Source organism: Ophidiomyces ophidiicola (assembly GCF_022830035.1).
Source record: "Ophidiomyces ophidiicola strain CBS 122913 chromosome Unknown scaffold_3, whole genome shotgun sequence".
Lineage (NCBI taxonomy): Eukaryota > Fungi > Ascomycota > Eurotiomycetes > Onygenales > Onygenaceae > Ophidiomyces > Ophidiomyces ophidiicola.
In genome coordinates, this window is record NW_026054643.1 from 45,650 (window position 1) to 59,962 (window position 14,313).

The following is a 14,313-nucleotide window of genomic DNA, read 5'->3' on the forward strand; positions in this document are numbered from 1 at the left end:
TGATCCAGAAGAAAGCTAGAAAATAGAACTATTAAAACAAAGTGGGATAATAGTCGTTTCGTTCTTCACGATTCACATATCTCAATTCCAGCACAGCAGTTAGTTAGCTCGCTTCGACGTGACACTTTGTCCCGCCCAATTCTTGGGAGAAGTGGGAATGAGTTGGCTTGTCGACCTAGGTCAACATGGGTTACGATGGCGCGCAAGCAGGGGTGTTGAAGGGGGAGGGTTTCTGCGTTCTTTCTTAACCAACAAAGGCCGGACAGCTTCCGCTTCACCCGCCGCAAACGTTGATTTCGATATCCTCCCCTCAATCCTTCTGCAGCAGGCCCAACTTTCCGCCCCCTAGTAAATTCACTGTAGCATACAACCAGATAGGGTTTCGCGTCGGGATGCAAGGTCAGCGATGCTCCGGGGGGGATCTGCGCCAAACAAGTCTTAGCTGTAGTTAGCTCGATGGGAAACGTGTCTCTCGCGAGTCAGGCAGCGATGAATGATGGACGTTGGGGAGGTTGCTGATTGTTGCTTTTGAATCCCGCTTTGCTTGCCTCCACTTCGCCGGCACGTGTGAGGCTTGGCGACGGGGGGCTGAGATGATATCATTTGGCGATTCGATATTCTAGACTTGCCGAGACTTTGGATGCTCCCACGCACTGCATTTTGATTACTACTACTGTACGGAGTAACTGGTGGACGTCAACCCATTACATCTATACTTAAACCCCCGAAAGCGGAAGTAGTTATAGGTCACTTTCTCGCCATTGATCACGTCTTCTTCCACGCCGGTATTCTCATATCACCATCCTGACCAGGAGCGATATCAATTCTCAAAGAATCAACGGTTCTCGTCACCCATGATCTCTCCATCATGGTCACTTCACTCTCGATCTTCGCGATGACATCCAACTCATCAATCATCGACCGGATCAGCTCCCTATGCCCCGTAACAGCCCTTGCAAGTGCAGAGGCATGGTAGCCAGAGCGATCGTCACCTTGCGTCGTCGTCGCCGTCCGTATCTCAACGCAGTCCAGTTCTCGCGAACACAGCTCAAGCTTCGCCGATAAAGCAGCCACATCATTCCTCCACCCGTCGCGAAGGGGGTCAATGAACTGCAACCCCCCATTCCTCTGCGTCCTGTTTTGTTTAACCTCCTTCACATGCGCCGACCACTCCTCGAACTCCTGGATGACAACATTATACCTCCCATCTCGCGACTGCGTCAAATCAGAAACCTCCTGGATGACCCTTGAGAGCATCTGGATCTGCGTCGCAAAATCATACCGGCCATTGCACGCCTGAACATCCGCCGCAAACTGCTCAAGCGCCGCGACGTTGCGGTCCCGCTGTACAGCCCGCTCAGTCGCCAGCACCGATTGATACGTCTTCACCACGGAGCTATGTAGCTCGCGACACTTCGCATCCATACTGGCCTCCCATTTGCGCTTCGCCTGTAGACCCTCAGCGTGTAACAGTAGCAGCTGCAACAGCTCCACCTGCAAAGGAGGGATATGCGGAGGCAGCGCCTGCATTACATTACTATCCCCAGCAGCAACCGTAGACACACTGCCCACGGCAGCCTTTGGCGCCGACTTCTTCGGACTATAGTGCTGCTGGTACATATTAAACGAGGGCTTCGCCGCTCTCGACGCACTCTCCGCAGGCGCATTTTTTGCAGCACCACCACCACCACCGGCTTGTTGTCCCGTTCCTACGAGTACCTGGCTTCGATTCCTGGTATGCCGCGCCGCCGTCGACGCGACTCTCGCTGGCGCCGTCTGTCGCAACGAGGCTGACCTATCCAACCTCGTCGCAGGCGGCACCTGCGTCGCCGCTGCTGCCGCGGCTCTAGCTTGCCCAGTATTCGACCGCTCCGTAGACGAGGCCTGCTGCTGCTGGTGTGCTAGGCTTCTACTGCCCTCATTCGACGCAACCGATTGCGCCTTTACAGCTGCACCAGCACCAGCACCAGCACCGCCAAGCGTACCCCGCCTAGCAGGCGACGACCTCGGACTATCACGACGACGACGCGACGGCGAGGTATTATTCGGGCGTACCACGGACGCATCCCTCGCGGGCGGCGGTAGCAGCGTCGTCGTCGTCGTCGCCGTCGTCGGTGCTATGTCTGGAGCCACCTGGGCCTTGGGCGGCGGCGGCGGCAGCAGCGGCGTAACGGGCACGGTTCTCTCTGGCGATCGGCGAGAGGTCAGGTGTCTCTGGGGCAGGAAACTTTTACGCGACGGCGCGGGCGCGGTTCCGCCGGACACGGACGCGGAGGAGGCGGTGTGGGCATGGCTGGTGGGAGGCGGTGGTCTTGCGGCGGTTGTCGTTGCTGTTATTGCAGTCGTCGTCGTTGTGGGCGTCGACGATGATACGGAGGAGGAGGTGCGGGAGTGTCTGGTGGCTGCTGCGGTTGCGGCGGTTGTGGTGGTAGAGGTCGGCGGTGGTCGGTTGCCAGATGTTGTCTGTGTGTGTTTTGGCTAGCTGGTCGGTCAGTATCACATCGGAAAGCGGCATTTGAGTAAAATGAAACTGCGACATCGTACCACGGCCGTTTGCTTTTTCTTTTGGGCTGGCTGGGGGTCGCGGAGGGACGCTGAGCGGGTTGGTATGGGCATCGTTGGCAGTGGAAGCGGTGAGCGGTGTTTTGCGACCGCGGTCGTGTCGCTGCTTGCTGGAATGGACGAACTTTGTTTCTCCTCTATGTGCTCGTCGGGGACGAAGATCTCGCCATTGATGAGTATTCAATATTCTGATATTGAGTGATCTGCGTCGAATAGCTAGAGAAGGCGCCCTGATTAACTATTGAAACTGGCGCTATGGATAAAGGGCAGCCACCACTATAGTCAACTAACTACAGCGCCTGTTACGAGATATTTTCCAAACTGAAAAGCGCATAGAAAAGTCAAGTCCTGAGACATACAAACCAAACCCACCTTCAGCCTCCTCAGTGCCAGAGAAGGCAGCGAGTATGTATCAAGGACGTGTCGCAAAGCCAGTGGCCCGCGGCCGACGAAGCGACCGCCGCAAGGTCAACAAGCAGTGTTCAACACGTTTTTCAGGAACGGACCTATAAACCCGACCACAGCCACATATCCGCGGAAGAAAAAAAATGATTTGCAGTATTAACTATTTTTGGGAGTTGCTTTTCCCCTCTTCGTCGATCTCTCTCATCGCAGGCACGCAACGCCCACGACCCAAAAAGGGGGTTTGCCGGAGATAAACTTGCATGTATGTACATACCTGTCCTCAGCTCGGCAAGACGATCTTAAAGGAGCAATATCACACAGCAGAGGCCTGGTGGACGGGGAACACGCGAACTGCATCGGAGTACAAAGGACAGGCGGCCAAATGCCCTTTCCCTGCCCCGTTTGAATTGAGGCGGGCAACAAGCCACGCGGACAATGTGGGTAAGTTGCTTCAGCCCAATGGAACGATCGGGATGAGGCTCAAGCACAGCTTGATGCACATTTCCCATGCCGGTAATCGAACTCCCCCCCCCCCCCTTTTTTCCCCTCTTCTTATCTTCCACGATCGGAATATCCGGAAGTGGTCTGACAAGAGGGGAAAAATGCCACATCACCGGCCTCAGTGCCATGGTTGAGCGTCGAGAGAATGTAGGACCGTTCTGCAATCTAATCATCAGCTGTATTTGTCATGGGTCAGGCGATAGGAAGCCATCAGCGAGCATCGCGGCACAGGCGCTCTCGGCTAGGACTCTGTACGACGCCTGCCTTATCTTCTTTGACGCCTTGGTCACTTTGACAAACGGAGAGGCCAAACAGCCCAATTTGGGCGCCTTCCATGAGAAGTATGTATTTTCTGGCAGGGCACACCAGGCGCAAAAAGGCGGGAGGGCCAATAATACCAAACTGGCCCGGCGTTGTGTTCTCATGCCAGCCTGCCCAAAAAGGCTCTTCACCTCGGGGGTCTGCAATTACATCACCGGGGCGCTGCCTATCGCGGCTAAGACAAGGACCCAAAAAAAAAAAAAAAAAGAAGCGTAGCAGGGCAAAGCGTTAGCCCAGAATTTGGCCGAAAAAAATAAAACAGATTTTTGGCAAATTTTTTTTTCCCAGGCCTGGCCCTGGGGGGGTGTTCGCTAGCAAACGAAGCTAAAAAATGTCAAAAAACAAGGACAGAGGGCCACGCTACGGCGAAGAGCTGATGTCAGGTAAATGAACAGCAAGAACTAACGGCTCCCGCAACTCAATTCGGGCGTTTGAGAGCCCCCAGTCGCGATGGCAAGCGAGCTCGCGATTGGCAGGACAGGGCAGGGGAGTACACGGCACAGGAATAATAATGCAGCATCGGTGAACAAAAAAAGTTTTTTGGTGACCAACCCGAAGCCCCCACCGACGAGACCTTCGAGGCAATATTGAGGTCATTAAGTATTATTATTGACCAGTGATGGCGGGCGGGCGAGGTTGCGCCAAGACATTGCGATGATGCTGGCTGGCAGGAGGAAATTGCTGGTCGAGACGGCGCGAGAGAGAGATGCCTATTATTGCGCGCAGGACAGATAGCATTGATCAACGGAGGAGATAGAGAAGGAATAGGGAAAAAAGTAGATTAGGCGGGGGATCAGGAGAAAGGAAAGGAAGAGGAAGGAGAAGGGGAGCGAGGGAAGCAGACGCACGGCAGCGGTGACGTCACAACAGCCTGGAGGATGGGCGGCGGCACCAATCACGGGCGACGCGAGCAGAGTCGAGAGCCGTCTCTGCGAGCCCAACACGCGAGACTTTGCTGAGATCGTCGCGGGGGGGGGGGGAAATTGAGGCCGCAGGACAGCAGCAGGCATGGTGCCCGGTCACGCGTGCGCGCGGGCTCTTGAGAGACACGCAGCAATGAGTGAGGGGTCAGAAACAGCATGTAGGTACGGAGTACATGCATACAAACTGGAGAATAGTTATGCATGTATAATGTGTGCGCCCTATCATGCAAGGCGTCGGGCAGAGGAGAAAAAGAGAGAGAGAGAGAGAGAGAGAGCGAGACAGACGGCGTACCGTGCACAGCGGGCAGCGGGAGCAGGCAGGGAGCGATATGTAGCGACCCCAAAGCAGGCACGCCGGGCAGAAGGCGGGGAGGGGGAAGAGCATCCACACGCCCGCCAGATGCGCCAGGACGACTGCGCCCCCCCCGTGCAAAGCCGCCCAGCTCGGGGTTGGGCCGTGTATAGATCCTGGGGCGAAGGATAGGGGAAGCGTGTTGTTGATGGGTATATTGTTATTATTATTATTATTTTATCATCATCCTGGCGGAAGGACTCCCCTCCAGGCATCCAAATTCCAGACAGACGCGCGCGCGCGCCAGGCAACGGGCGGCCGGAGTTCTAGAAGGCCCGCCAGCCTCGGTTCTCGCCGGCCGTGTGTGCAGCTAAATTAAGCCGGCTGCAGAACGGCATCATCATGCAGCTGAGCTGGGCCGGCCTTTTATGTACACTTGGTTGCCAGGCAGGCTTCGGAAGCCATCGTACCGTGCTCCGACGGGGGGACTACCCAGGGCGCAGGGCCAGGGTTCGCTTGCTGTTCGGGTCAGGGCGTGGGGGAGTCGCGTCTGGCCGTTTCTTTGCTTTGCTTTGCTTTGCGCCCGCGGCGCGCGAACAAAACGAACAAACAAGGCTGGGGCCTCCTTCAGCCGGGTGAAACGGCAGAGCAAAAAAAAGCAGCTCGTGTCCCTTTCTGCGGGCGGTCAAGGGGCCCGGCGCACGCACGAGAGGAGCAGGAGGGCGCGGGATTTCCAGAAGGGCCAGGGCGGCGCAGCCCGATGCAGAACAGAACAGACAGGGCCCTCAGCGACGACGTGCAGCGCCCGCGGCGGCCCAAACTCTAAGCCCGGCGCCGGCTGGCCGTGGTTGGTGCTGTCCGGCTGCTGGATCTGCCCATGACATCGCGGGGCGATCAGGTTGCGATGATAGAAAAAGCTGCCCACCCCCTCCCCTTTGGCCCGCGCCGTTGCGCCATAATGTTGTTTCAAACCTGCTGCTCCCTGACCCGTGAATCAATTTTGGTTTTTTTGCCCTTTAATTAACTAATACCAAGCCTGCTCCGCTTGGTGGTGCGCTGTTGTTTCCACCCCCAAACCTTCTGCCGGGCGTTGACTCACAGCCCGCCCCAAGCCCAAGCTTAAGGCTGCCAGATAAGAGGGCAGATCCGTGGGAACTACCACGCTCGCCATCGTCCCCGGTTACGCCAGCTTGGCCCTGCCTGAAACTCAAAAGGCGTGGAAATCCGCATCTCCCGGCCCAGCCCTGTTGATATATATCCACCTCGCACACTCCGCTCGCCGCCCGCGTCCCCCTCCCATTGCTTCCTCCCATCCATCCATACTTCCTCGCTCCCACCGCCCCCCAGGACAAGAAGACTTGCTCGAATATTCCACCTGCCAGACAGCTCTGCTGCCTACCGCCCTGCCGGCAAACGCCTGCGTCCTCAAACAAAACAATTTCTGGGGCTCCGTTGCCCTCCCTGCACAACCGGTGCCGCTGAATTCGTTTTCTTTCCCACCACACAGCCATGTCCTCCACCACGCTCCCCCGCCAGCCCGCGCCCACGGGTCCGACGGGCGGCATTACCACGGCCCCCACCGAGGTGCGCTGCTCGAGATGCCAGCTGTACTTCAATCTCAACAAGTCGATACAGTTCGGCATGAACAGCTACTACTGCATGCGCTGCGCGTCGATGGTGGGCTACAAGCGGTGACCCCCGCCGCTCCGGTAGTTAAATCGGCCGGCCGTCTGAAGAACAACACACAACAAAAAAAAAATAAAATAAAACAAAAGGAAGAGAATTGAAAGCCACGCGTTGAGGGAAAACAAGCAATGAAGAAAGAGTAGTGAAGTTTTGTTTTTGTCACACCCAACTTCGGCCGTTTACACCACCCTTTCTGCCGAGCTTTCTTCTTGCCTGCTTTGCTTCGGGATATTTACTTCTACTTTTTTTTTTTTTTTTCCCCTCCACCTCTCCTCTCCTTGGGCCTCAAGCGAGCGAAACCTTTCCGCCGGCGAAGACAAACAAACCTCACTCCGAGGCACACGCCGCTCCACTCCACTCCAGCTGTCCGTCGAGGTTGCGACGACGCGACGCCCCGGCGACGGCGACGGCGGTGCCGCATGGGCTGCAGCTGCAGGCCCCCCGTGACGGTGCGCGCACGCGTGTGACCAGCTGCCCGTTCAGCTCGATGGGGCCGTAACTACGGAGTACATTAGCCCGTGCCCTACCACCCCCCCTAACTACTCGACAAGCTCCTTGCCTTTGAAGCGTTATAGCGACCCGCATAGAACATATTACGGAATCGATTCCTGCCTGGTGCATAATATTATTGTTGTTGTTACTATTATTATTATGATGATATCTTCTATTTGTCGGAGGGATAGGCGTCTTTGACATCTTTCTTTTTTTTTTTTTATGATGATTTGCAGTGCTGGGCACGCAGGGAGTTGGCGTGGGAGTCCGTCCAGCATGAAGATACCCTCCTGTTTCGTTAATAGCTAGTTTATCACCAGTTTTATAGTTTCGATCTTAAAAAATGCAGGCATGTTATAGCAGCAATCTCCATGAAACGCCCGCCCACCAGTCGCGACGGCGCCTGCGCCCATGTGCCAGCAGTGTTTCAAGCACCCTGAGAGCAAGTTGGGTCGAAGCTAGCTAGTTAGTTAGTTAGTTAGTTCAGCTAGCTGGGGCCTCGGGCAGCCTGCCACCGTCGCACTCGCCCAAAGCAACCTCAGCCGTGGCGAGCCTCAGCCACCGCCTGTGGCTGGGGCGGGAGTTACGCCCGCCAGCCAGCCCTACGCCCGAAGGATGGGGACTCGCGTCGCGTGAATAATAACTAGCCAGCTGGCTGTGACGGGCATAAAACACCCGCCAGCACGCACAGCACATGCCATATGCACATATACACACACCACCCCACGGCCAGACGGACCGGTTTCAAGCTGGGAAACTGAGTTGTCGTCGTCGTCGTCGTCGTTGTGCTGCCCGCTCTTCCGTTGGGCCAGGGCCTGGCGCCTCGCATGATCGGAAGCAAACGAACGAACGAACCCCCCAGCGAGGGTTGTGGCACCTGCAGGAACACGGCTGTCGGGGTCCTCCGACAGCAAGTTTAGTTGGTTTAGAGACAACGGGCGGTAATATAGCTCGAGCCAGTGTTATACTATGACCTTCCCAATCGAGTAACAAGGAAAGCTAAACAAGATTGCCACGAACCCATTCATCTCACCAAGCGCTTCTTATATATTAATTATTATTAACTAACCCGCCAAATAATACCGCCAATGTTTATTCTCCCCCCGCCTAGCCAGCGAACCAACTAGCGGTTTTCAACTGCCCATCCCAAACGCGCTGCTCATGTCTTCTGCGCATGTGCTTGTCACAAGCACCCCCGCGGCAGATGCTTCACGCCACCCCTCGCTGCATTGCAAAACGGCCCTCCATCAGACCCCTCACAGCTGGGGCAGCAAGCAAGAATCACGCTACACATTTCCACGGACTCCGCACAAAGCGAAAGTTCGTTCACTAAAAATCATAACTACTACTACCTAGCCGGCTGGCGTTCTGCGGCAACGGAAGCTCCCCCCCCGCTCGAGTTCTTTTTTGCCGTATTCGGCCAAGGCAAGGGCGAGGTCGATGGGCCAACCTTATTGCGCGTCGACTTACTCGCGTGCAACCGGGGGATTTGAGTTGGTTCAACTAACTTACTACTAGCTAAACCGCAAACCAAGCGACGGCCTTTTTTTTTTTTTGGTTTACACACCGTCTTCGGCCACTCTGCAGACATTCGACTAAAACTCGCTCCGTACCCCCGTAACTACCTAAGTACGCCTTGCTCTTGGAATACCTTTTGCCAACTCCGGTAACCACCACCACCACCACAGGGTCTGGATGCTGCAACCGGGACTGCCGGCTTTGACAGTGGAGCCTTCATGGTCTCTGGCGTTGTTGAAGACAGAGGCTGAGATCGGTATCAGCACGGGTTTCTGCTCGTCTTATTCGCTTTTGCACCGGGACTATCATTGACCTATCGGGGGGTTTTCCTACCATCTCCCGCCGGATGTCACCCTCGAGACCCAAACGTGTCCGCAAACAGACAGACGGTCTTCTGGCCTGGATGAGGTGCCGTCCATCCTGCTCTGTTCCCAAGGCTTTCCTAATCCAGAGTGATGGCCAGACCCACTGTACTTTTTTTTATGCCGATGCATAACTAGTTCCTGTCGGGCCCAGGCCCTCCTTGCCTTTGTTACTTATGGAAGAATTCCGGATCATGCCTAGTACCTGCATTGCCGGCAGCAAGATAGCCGGAAGTTTGACATGTTGATGAAGTGATTTTTCTTCAGTGAGAATTTGTCTGTTGCGCATATGGACTAGAACTCAATATTTGATTGTTCTTTCTTTGGCTGAAGCTTCTTAAGCATCCTGGTATTAGAAGAATTACAGGACCTTTTGACGGGTCAGTCAAAAGGGCTTGCTCTCAAACTACTCGAGGAGAAAAGTCATTAAGTTCACTTGTTCTGTGGAACAAGTCCCTGGAACCAGTCAACAGTTCTAAAGATACCTTTTAACAGACATACTTTGGCTTGTCAGTGAACATCAATGATTCAAAGTATTTCCACAAGGCATGGTGCCTCTTGAATATTATATTCATGATGTTGGTCCAATTTTTGCTAGTTATATGTGGGGCTATCTGGTTTTTTTTCCGGGGCAGCCTGAGGTCACGGCTCATATTCTTACAAAGATACTCGAGCATTGAAATGGCGTCACCACTGTTCTGGAGGCTCTAGCTTTGTCTAGACTCGTCATGGATAAACACGCTAGAAGTGAAAGCCTAGCTTCGATATGAAATATCTTCTCCTTTTCTCACTCTACTCCCCCCTTTGACTTATTTAAACGATACAAGGGGGGTTTTTGCCCACATGGATCAAAAGGCGTGCTGGCAGAAAGAATTTGGGAACAATAACTATTTGTTTGCTTGCTTTTCGATTTGAAAGACACTTTGTATCTAAGATTTGGCAACACATAACTATCCTTGAATGCACGTGGTTCATCTATTTGGTTCTAGTCTTCACTACTCCATACAGATAGCTCTTAACCCCCATCGATACGTCGTAAAGTTGGGGACTCTTCCCCCTCTCTAGCAGGGAGCGAGATAATGTTGCATCAGCAACTAGACTTTCGGCCCGAGCCGAAGCACCGACCCACTTCCGCAACGATTCTTTTTTTAAGAGTAAGAGATAATAAATGATTATTCTTCAATTTATTCGCTCTCGGCCTATTATTACTAATGATGTGGGATAGGACGCCGATGCAAGATTCAGCGGCATGATGTTGAAACCAGCCCGATACCCCCGACACCTCACTGCGACGTCGAGTCATGATCAGGAGGATATTTATAGTATTTTAGAGTGTGTTTACGAGTCAGCTGGCAGTTCACTGGTCAGGCTGGTCTTACTCGCGCCCGTTTCGAAGTGAGCTGGAGTTAAGTATGCTAGATCGTCACTCACTCACTGGCTTTGCAGTTCGCAAGCTGGCCAGCATTTCCAAATAGCGGCTTGAAGCGGACGCCGAATCATGTCAATGCCAGGGAATTCATGGGCTCTCAGTCGCGCGGTAATCTGAGGGCTCTTCAAGTTGCTAGTCAGTCACTTTTCCAGAACTACTAGCTCATAGAGCACACCAAGAGCGAATACATCTTCTGCAGGCCGACCGGCACGAGTCCGACAGGTAGGGTGTCTGGACGTGCATAGCGCGATGCTGCCGCGACGATTGCCGAAAGGCCTTCTATCCCAGAGCCGGCAAAGTCGCATAAAATCAGCTTGTCCGTCTGAGAATCTTGTGAAGACCCAAGCCTGCATGGACAACCCCACGAGAATGTATGTATGCCAGGGCCGATGCAACCTGGCAAGGCCACCTAGAATTAAGATAGACAGTCAGATCCATTTTAATACTAAATTCATAAAAGAAAAAAAAAAAAAACTCTCCACCTACGCCTGTCTTGCCCCTTTTGGAACCCGGATAGTATCTAGTTCGTCAAGGGAGCCTGCTAGAGTTCCACACCAGTGATATTCGAGCAACAGCCCGCCACGGACAGCGTCAACCCCGGGAGGATCAGGAGAGACCCACCCGAAATATCCGAGAGCAATTGGGATGCCGATCTCCATCTTTCTGTAGAAGTTCATATATTTTTCGCTTCGTGTGCTGATCGGTATCTAGCCGAGGGAAGGTTTTTGGCCACGATATTTGTGCCTTTTATATGGACGACTATCCCGGATACAACTACCCATGCCGACACAATATCTTTGTGAGAGTCCAAGTCAAATGGAAGTTCGTTCATCATCGCGAACCGCCAACACCCCCACCGAATTGATTATCAGGCGACGAGGCTATCAATTCGGAGAGATCTCATTTTGAGTTCTGGAGATCCTGGAAGAAGGCCACCAGGGCACTCCGTAGTTAAAATGTTCACATATGATTTCCTGCAGCGACATTTCCTACGCCGGGATGCAGGTATGGCCCAAATTTTGTTGACTTGCCGGTGCCAAGAATCGCACATCTGCAAGGCTTGACTCCGCCTCCCTTTTTCAGCGTCTTAACTCCGTATTATTTTCTCTTTTGGGCTTGAAGAACAGGAAATATCGGAGTATGCTATAAATATCCAGATATTTGACTGAGGCTCAAGTACTCTGTATAGTAAAAAATTATTTTCCTGGACACGTGAGTTTAACTAGCTACACCCCTTGTGGTGGAGACCCGCCCCGAAACAGAAACACGGGACTTTCGAGCCGGGCACAGAAATGTTTCACTCTCCCCCCAAGCCCACTTCGATCGCGATAGCTCAATCCTCTTAGAAACGGGCGGGGGGTTCTCCATCGCAGAAAAGCTGGGCGGCAGGACGACCATGGTTTCTAAAATGCTACGCCCGGCCCGCCTTGTTCTAGGAAAGGAACACTAAGATACCCGTTTTATACCTCCTGAAAATCGGTGGATGCTACTGTGGCCAGAGAGAGTGCGCTTCTCTGCGGGAGTACCTATCTGCTACCCTGGACCGCTCTGAAGCGATGTCACGATTCAGTCTGCAGGACAGAAAACTGCAGGCCTGGTCTCGGCGGCGTTGGGCATCGATTGGCGGGGACAAAGCCACTCTGAAATTCAGGGACACCAAGAAGACACGATAAATGTTCGATTTGGGACTTTTGCATGGTGGTATGACACTTATAGTCAAACTTAGACGTCGAATAAAAATCAACAGGCATAATACTGGAGAGAAAGAGAGGGAAGAAGAAAAAAAGAAAGAAAAGCAAGTGGTATCAAGAATCCTGGTTCAAATCCGTCCGGCCCGCGTGTACCCTTAATCATGTCACCTGGCCTGTCCAGACTTACCTACCAACAGCAAGGAATTACAAATGGGCTTCCCGGATCAATCTTGGGAGTTCGCCAGCTAGAATGTACCGTCAGCACAGTCGTGGGATATAATTGTCCCATAAGCGAGGGGCAATGGGGCTTCAAGCCAACTTACCATCGCCTCTATGCGCCTCTCCATTTGCTCGGCCCGTTCTCATCCCCGATGATGAACCATTGACCACCAATGGCTCACTGCTCCTCGTTCCCGGACTCAACTCTTCGTCACTTGGAGACACCAGCTCGACAGCGGCGGTATCAATGCTGTCAGGACTGGACACCAGTTCCGGGGTTTGAGATTGTCGAGGGACCCTGGTGTCGTCCACGGGAGCGGCCTGCCTGCTCTGGCTGCTATAAGACCCACTACGCTCTCTGTTAAAACGCACTTTTATTCTTGAGCCCATGAAGACTGAGCTGTCAAACATGGATATCGCCCCCCTTGCTTCATCTTCACTTCGGAAGCTGACCGTCGCACAGAATTTTGCGCGTCCGAACGATCGCTGATCCAGGACCTCGCATGCGTCCACGACGCCCGCAATTTGGAAATAATCCTTCAGCTGTTGAGAAGTGGTGCCGGGGCTGAGGTTCTGTATGAAAAGATGCCTTGAGTGAGGAGCTATGACCTCCGCATTCGAGCCAATACTGTAGTTGCTATTTGTTGAAATGCTGCTACGCTTACTCTGTGGAAATGGATGCATAGGCCTTGGTGGCGGGTAATGATGCAGCGGTGCCATGGTGTGGGGAGTAAAACTCGGATGGTAGAAGTGGGGAAAGAGGATAGTGTTGTCGTTTGGTACCATCATCGGTATTTGATACGCTAAAGCGTCAGCGTGGAGAGGAACGAGGTGCGGGTGACCAAGGTGAGAAGCGAATGGGTGGTATTCTGGCGGCTGTGGGTATACCGGCGAAAGTGAGACGCTTTGAGCCACGCTGTTAGCAGACTCATCCTTCACTCGTGTCCTCTAAAATGTCGAAAGCTTACTCATGGCCGATGGAACATGTTGGCGATGTCATAACAGGGGGGGCGAGATTCGCAGGCATAAACGGCATTCGCTGTAAAGGCGGGCTTCTAGTAGGCCCAGCAATCGGCGTCGTTGGTGCATTTGCCAGAGCCAAAGTAATCGTCAAGCTGTGACCATTCCATCCGTTGGTGGATAAGCGATCTAGGTAATATTCTATTAGTTACCGAATAACACCCAATGCTGAAAGTAAAAACCAACCGTATGTTCTCCAAGCTTCATCATGGTTTTTGATGATTATCTGGCCTAGGCCTGTTGGGTTTCCATGGGGGTCATCATAAACCACTGATTGTCGAATGTGTAAGGCCGTTTGGCGAACCAGGTCCTTCAGTTCTTGCCACCGACATTGAGGCGGAATCTGCCCTCACACGCACGCGTGAGAAGAACGCCCTAGGTTGCAAGGACAAAGGAAGATGAAAGCTTACTCCTTGGAAGAAGACCACATATTCTTCCTCATGAGACCGGCTCCTCTGGCGCCCGTTCCTGTATTGCGCAGCCTGAGGCATTACCGCAGAAGACGCCGCTATCGTCGTTCGCCGAACAAACAAAGAAACAAGTTGTTTTTTGAATGAAAATAGCTAGCGCTGATGTTTTGGTGGCTGGGTTTGCTATCGCGGCTTACGATTATACGGTGCTGAGCGTGGTGTAAAACCAAGCCTTTCCCAGGATCCCTCCCGTTGTGATCTCCAGCAGATCTGGAAGATTATAGATCTGTGGGTATGGAAGATTCAACACAGTTTCGAGTGATTTGCGAATCGGGGCGCGTGTGGCTGCCTTGTTGCCGAAGAAATGACTTGGTGATGTGACTGGATCGGACAGAGGATCTTCCTAGGCTGATTAGAACCTTTGGTCACAAGCAAGAAAGCTTCAGAAAAACAAGCAATAGTGACTGAAACGAGGCTTTTGT

General features: G+C 53.3%; 2 protein-coding genes across 2 annotated transcripts; both read right to left on the reverse strand.

Annotated features, from left to right (window-relative positions):
- Positions 1-765: 765 nt before the first annotated feature.
- Positions 766-2,066, reverse strand: LOZ57_001074 (uncharacterized protein; the record flags this gene model as incomplete). The annotated part of the gene is made up of 2 exons (XM_049250167.1): positions 766-1,990; positions 2,059-2,066. The coding sequence occupies 2 exons, from the start codon at positions 2,064-2,066 to the stop codon at positions 766-768; spliced, it is 1,233 nt and encodes a 410-aa protein (XP_049110527.1).
- Positions 2,067-12,386: 10,320 nt separating this feature from the next.
- On the reverse strand, positions 12,387-13,912 carry LOZ57_001075 (uncharacterized protein; the record flags this gene model as incomplete). Its single annotated transcript, XM_049250168.1, has 5 exons — positions 12,387-12,427; positions 12,506-13,305; positions 13,370-13,550; positions 13,608-13,764; positions 13,832-13,912. 5 exons carry the CDS (start codon positions 13,910-13,912, stop codon positions 12,387-12,389), a joined length of 1,260 nt encoding a protein of 419 aa, XP_049110528.1.
- Positions 13,913-14,313: the final 401 nt, after the last annotated feature.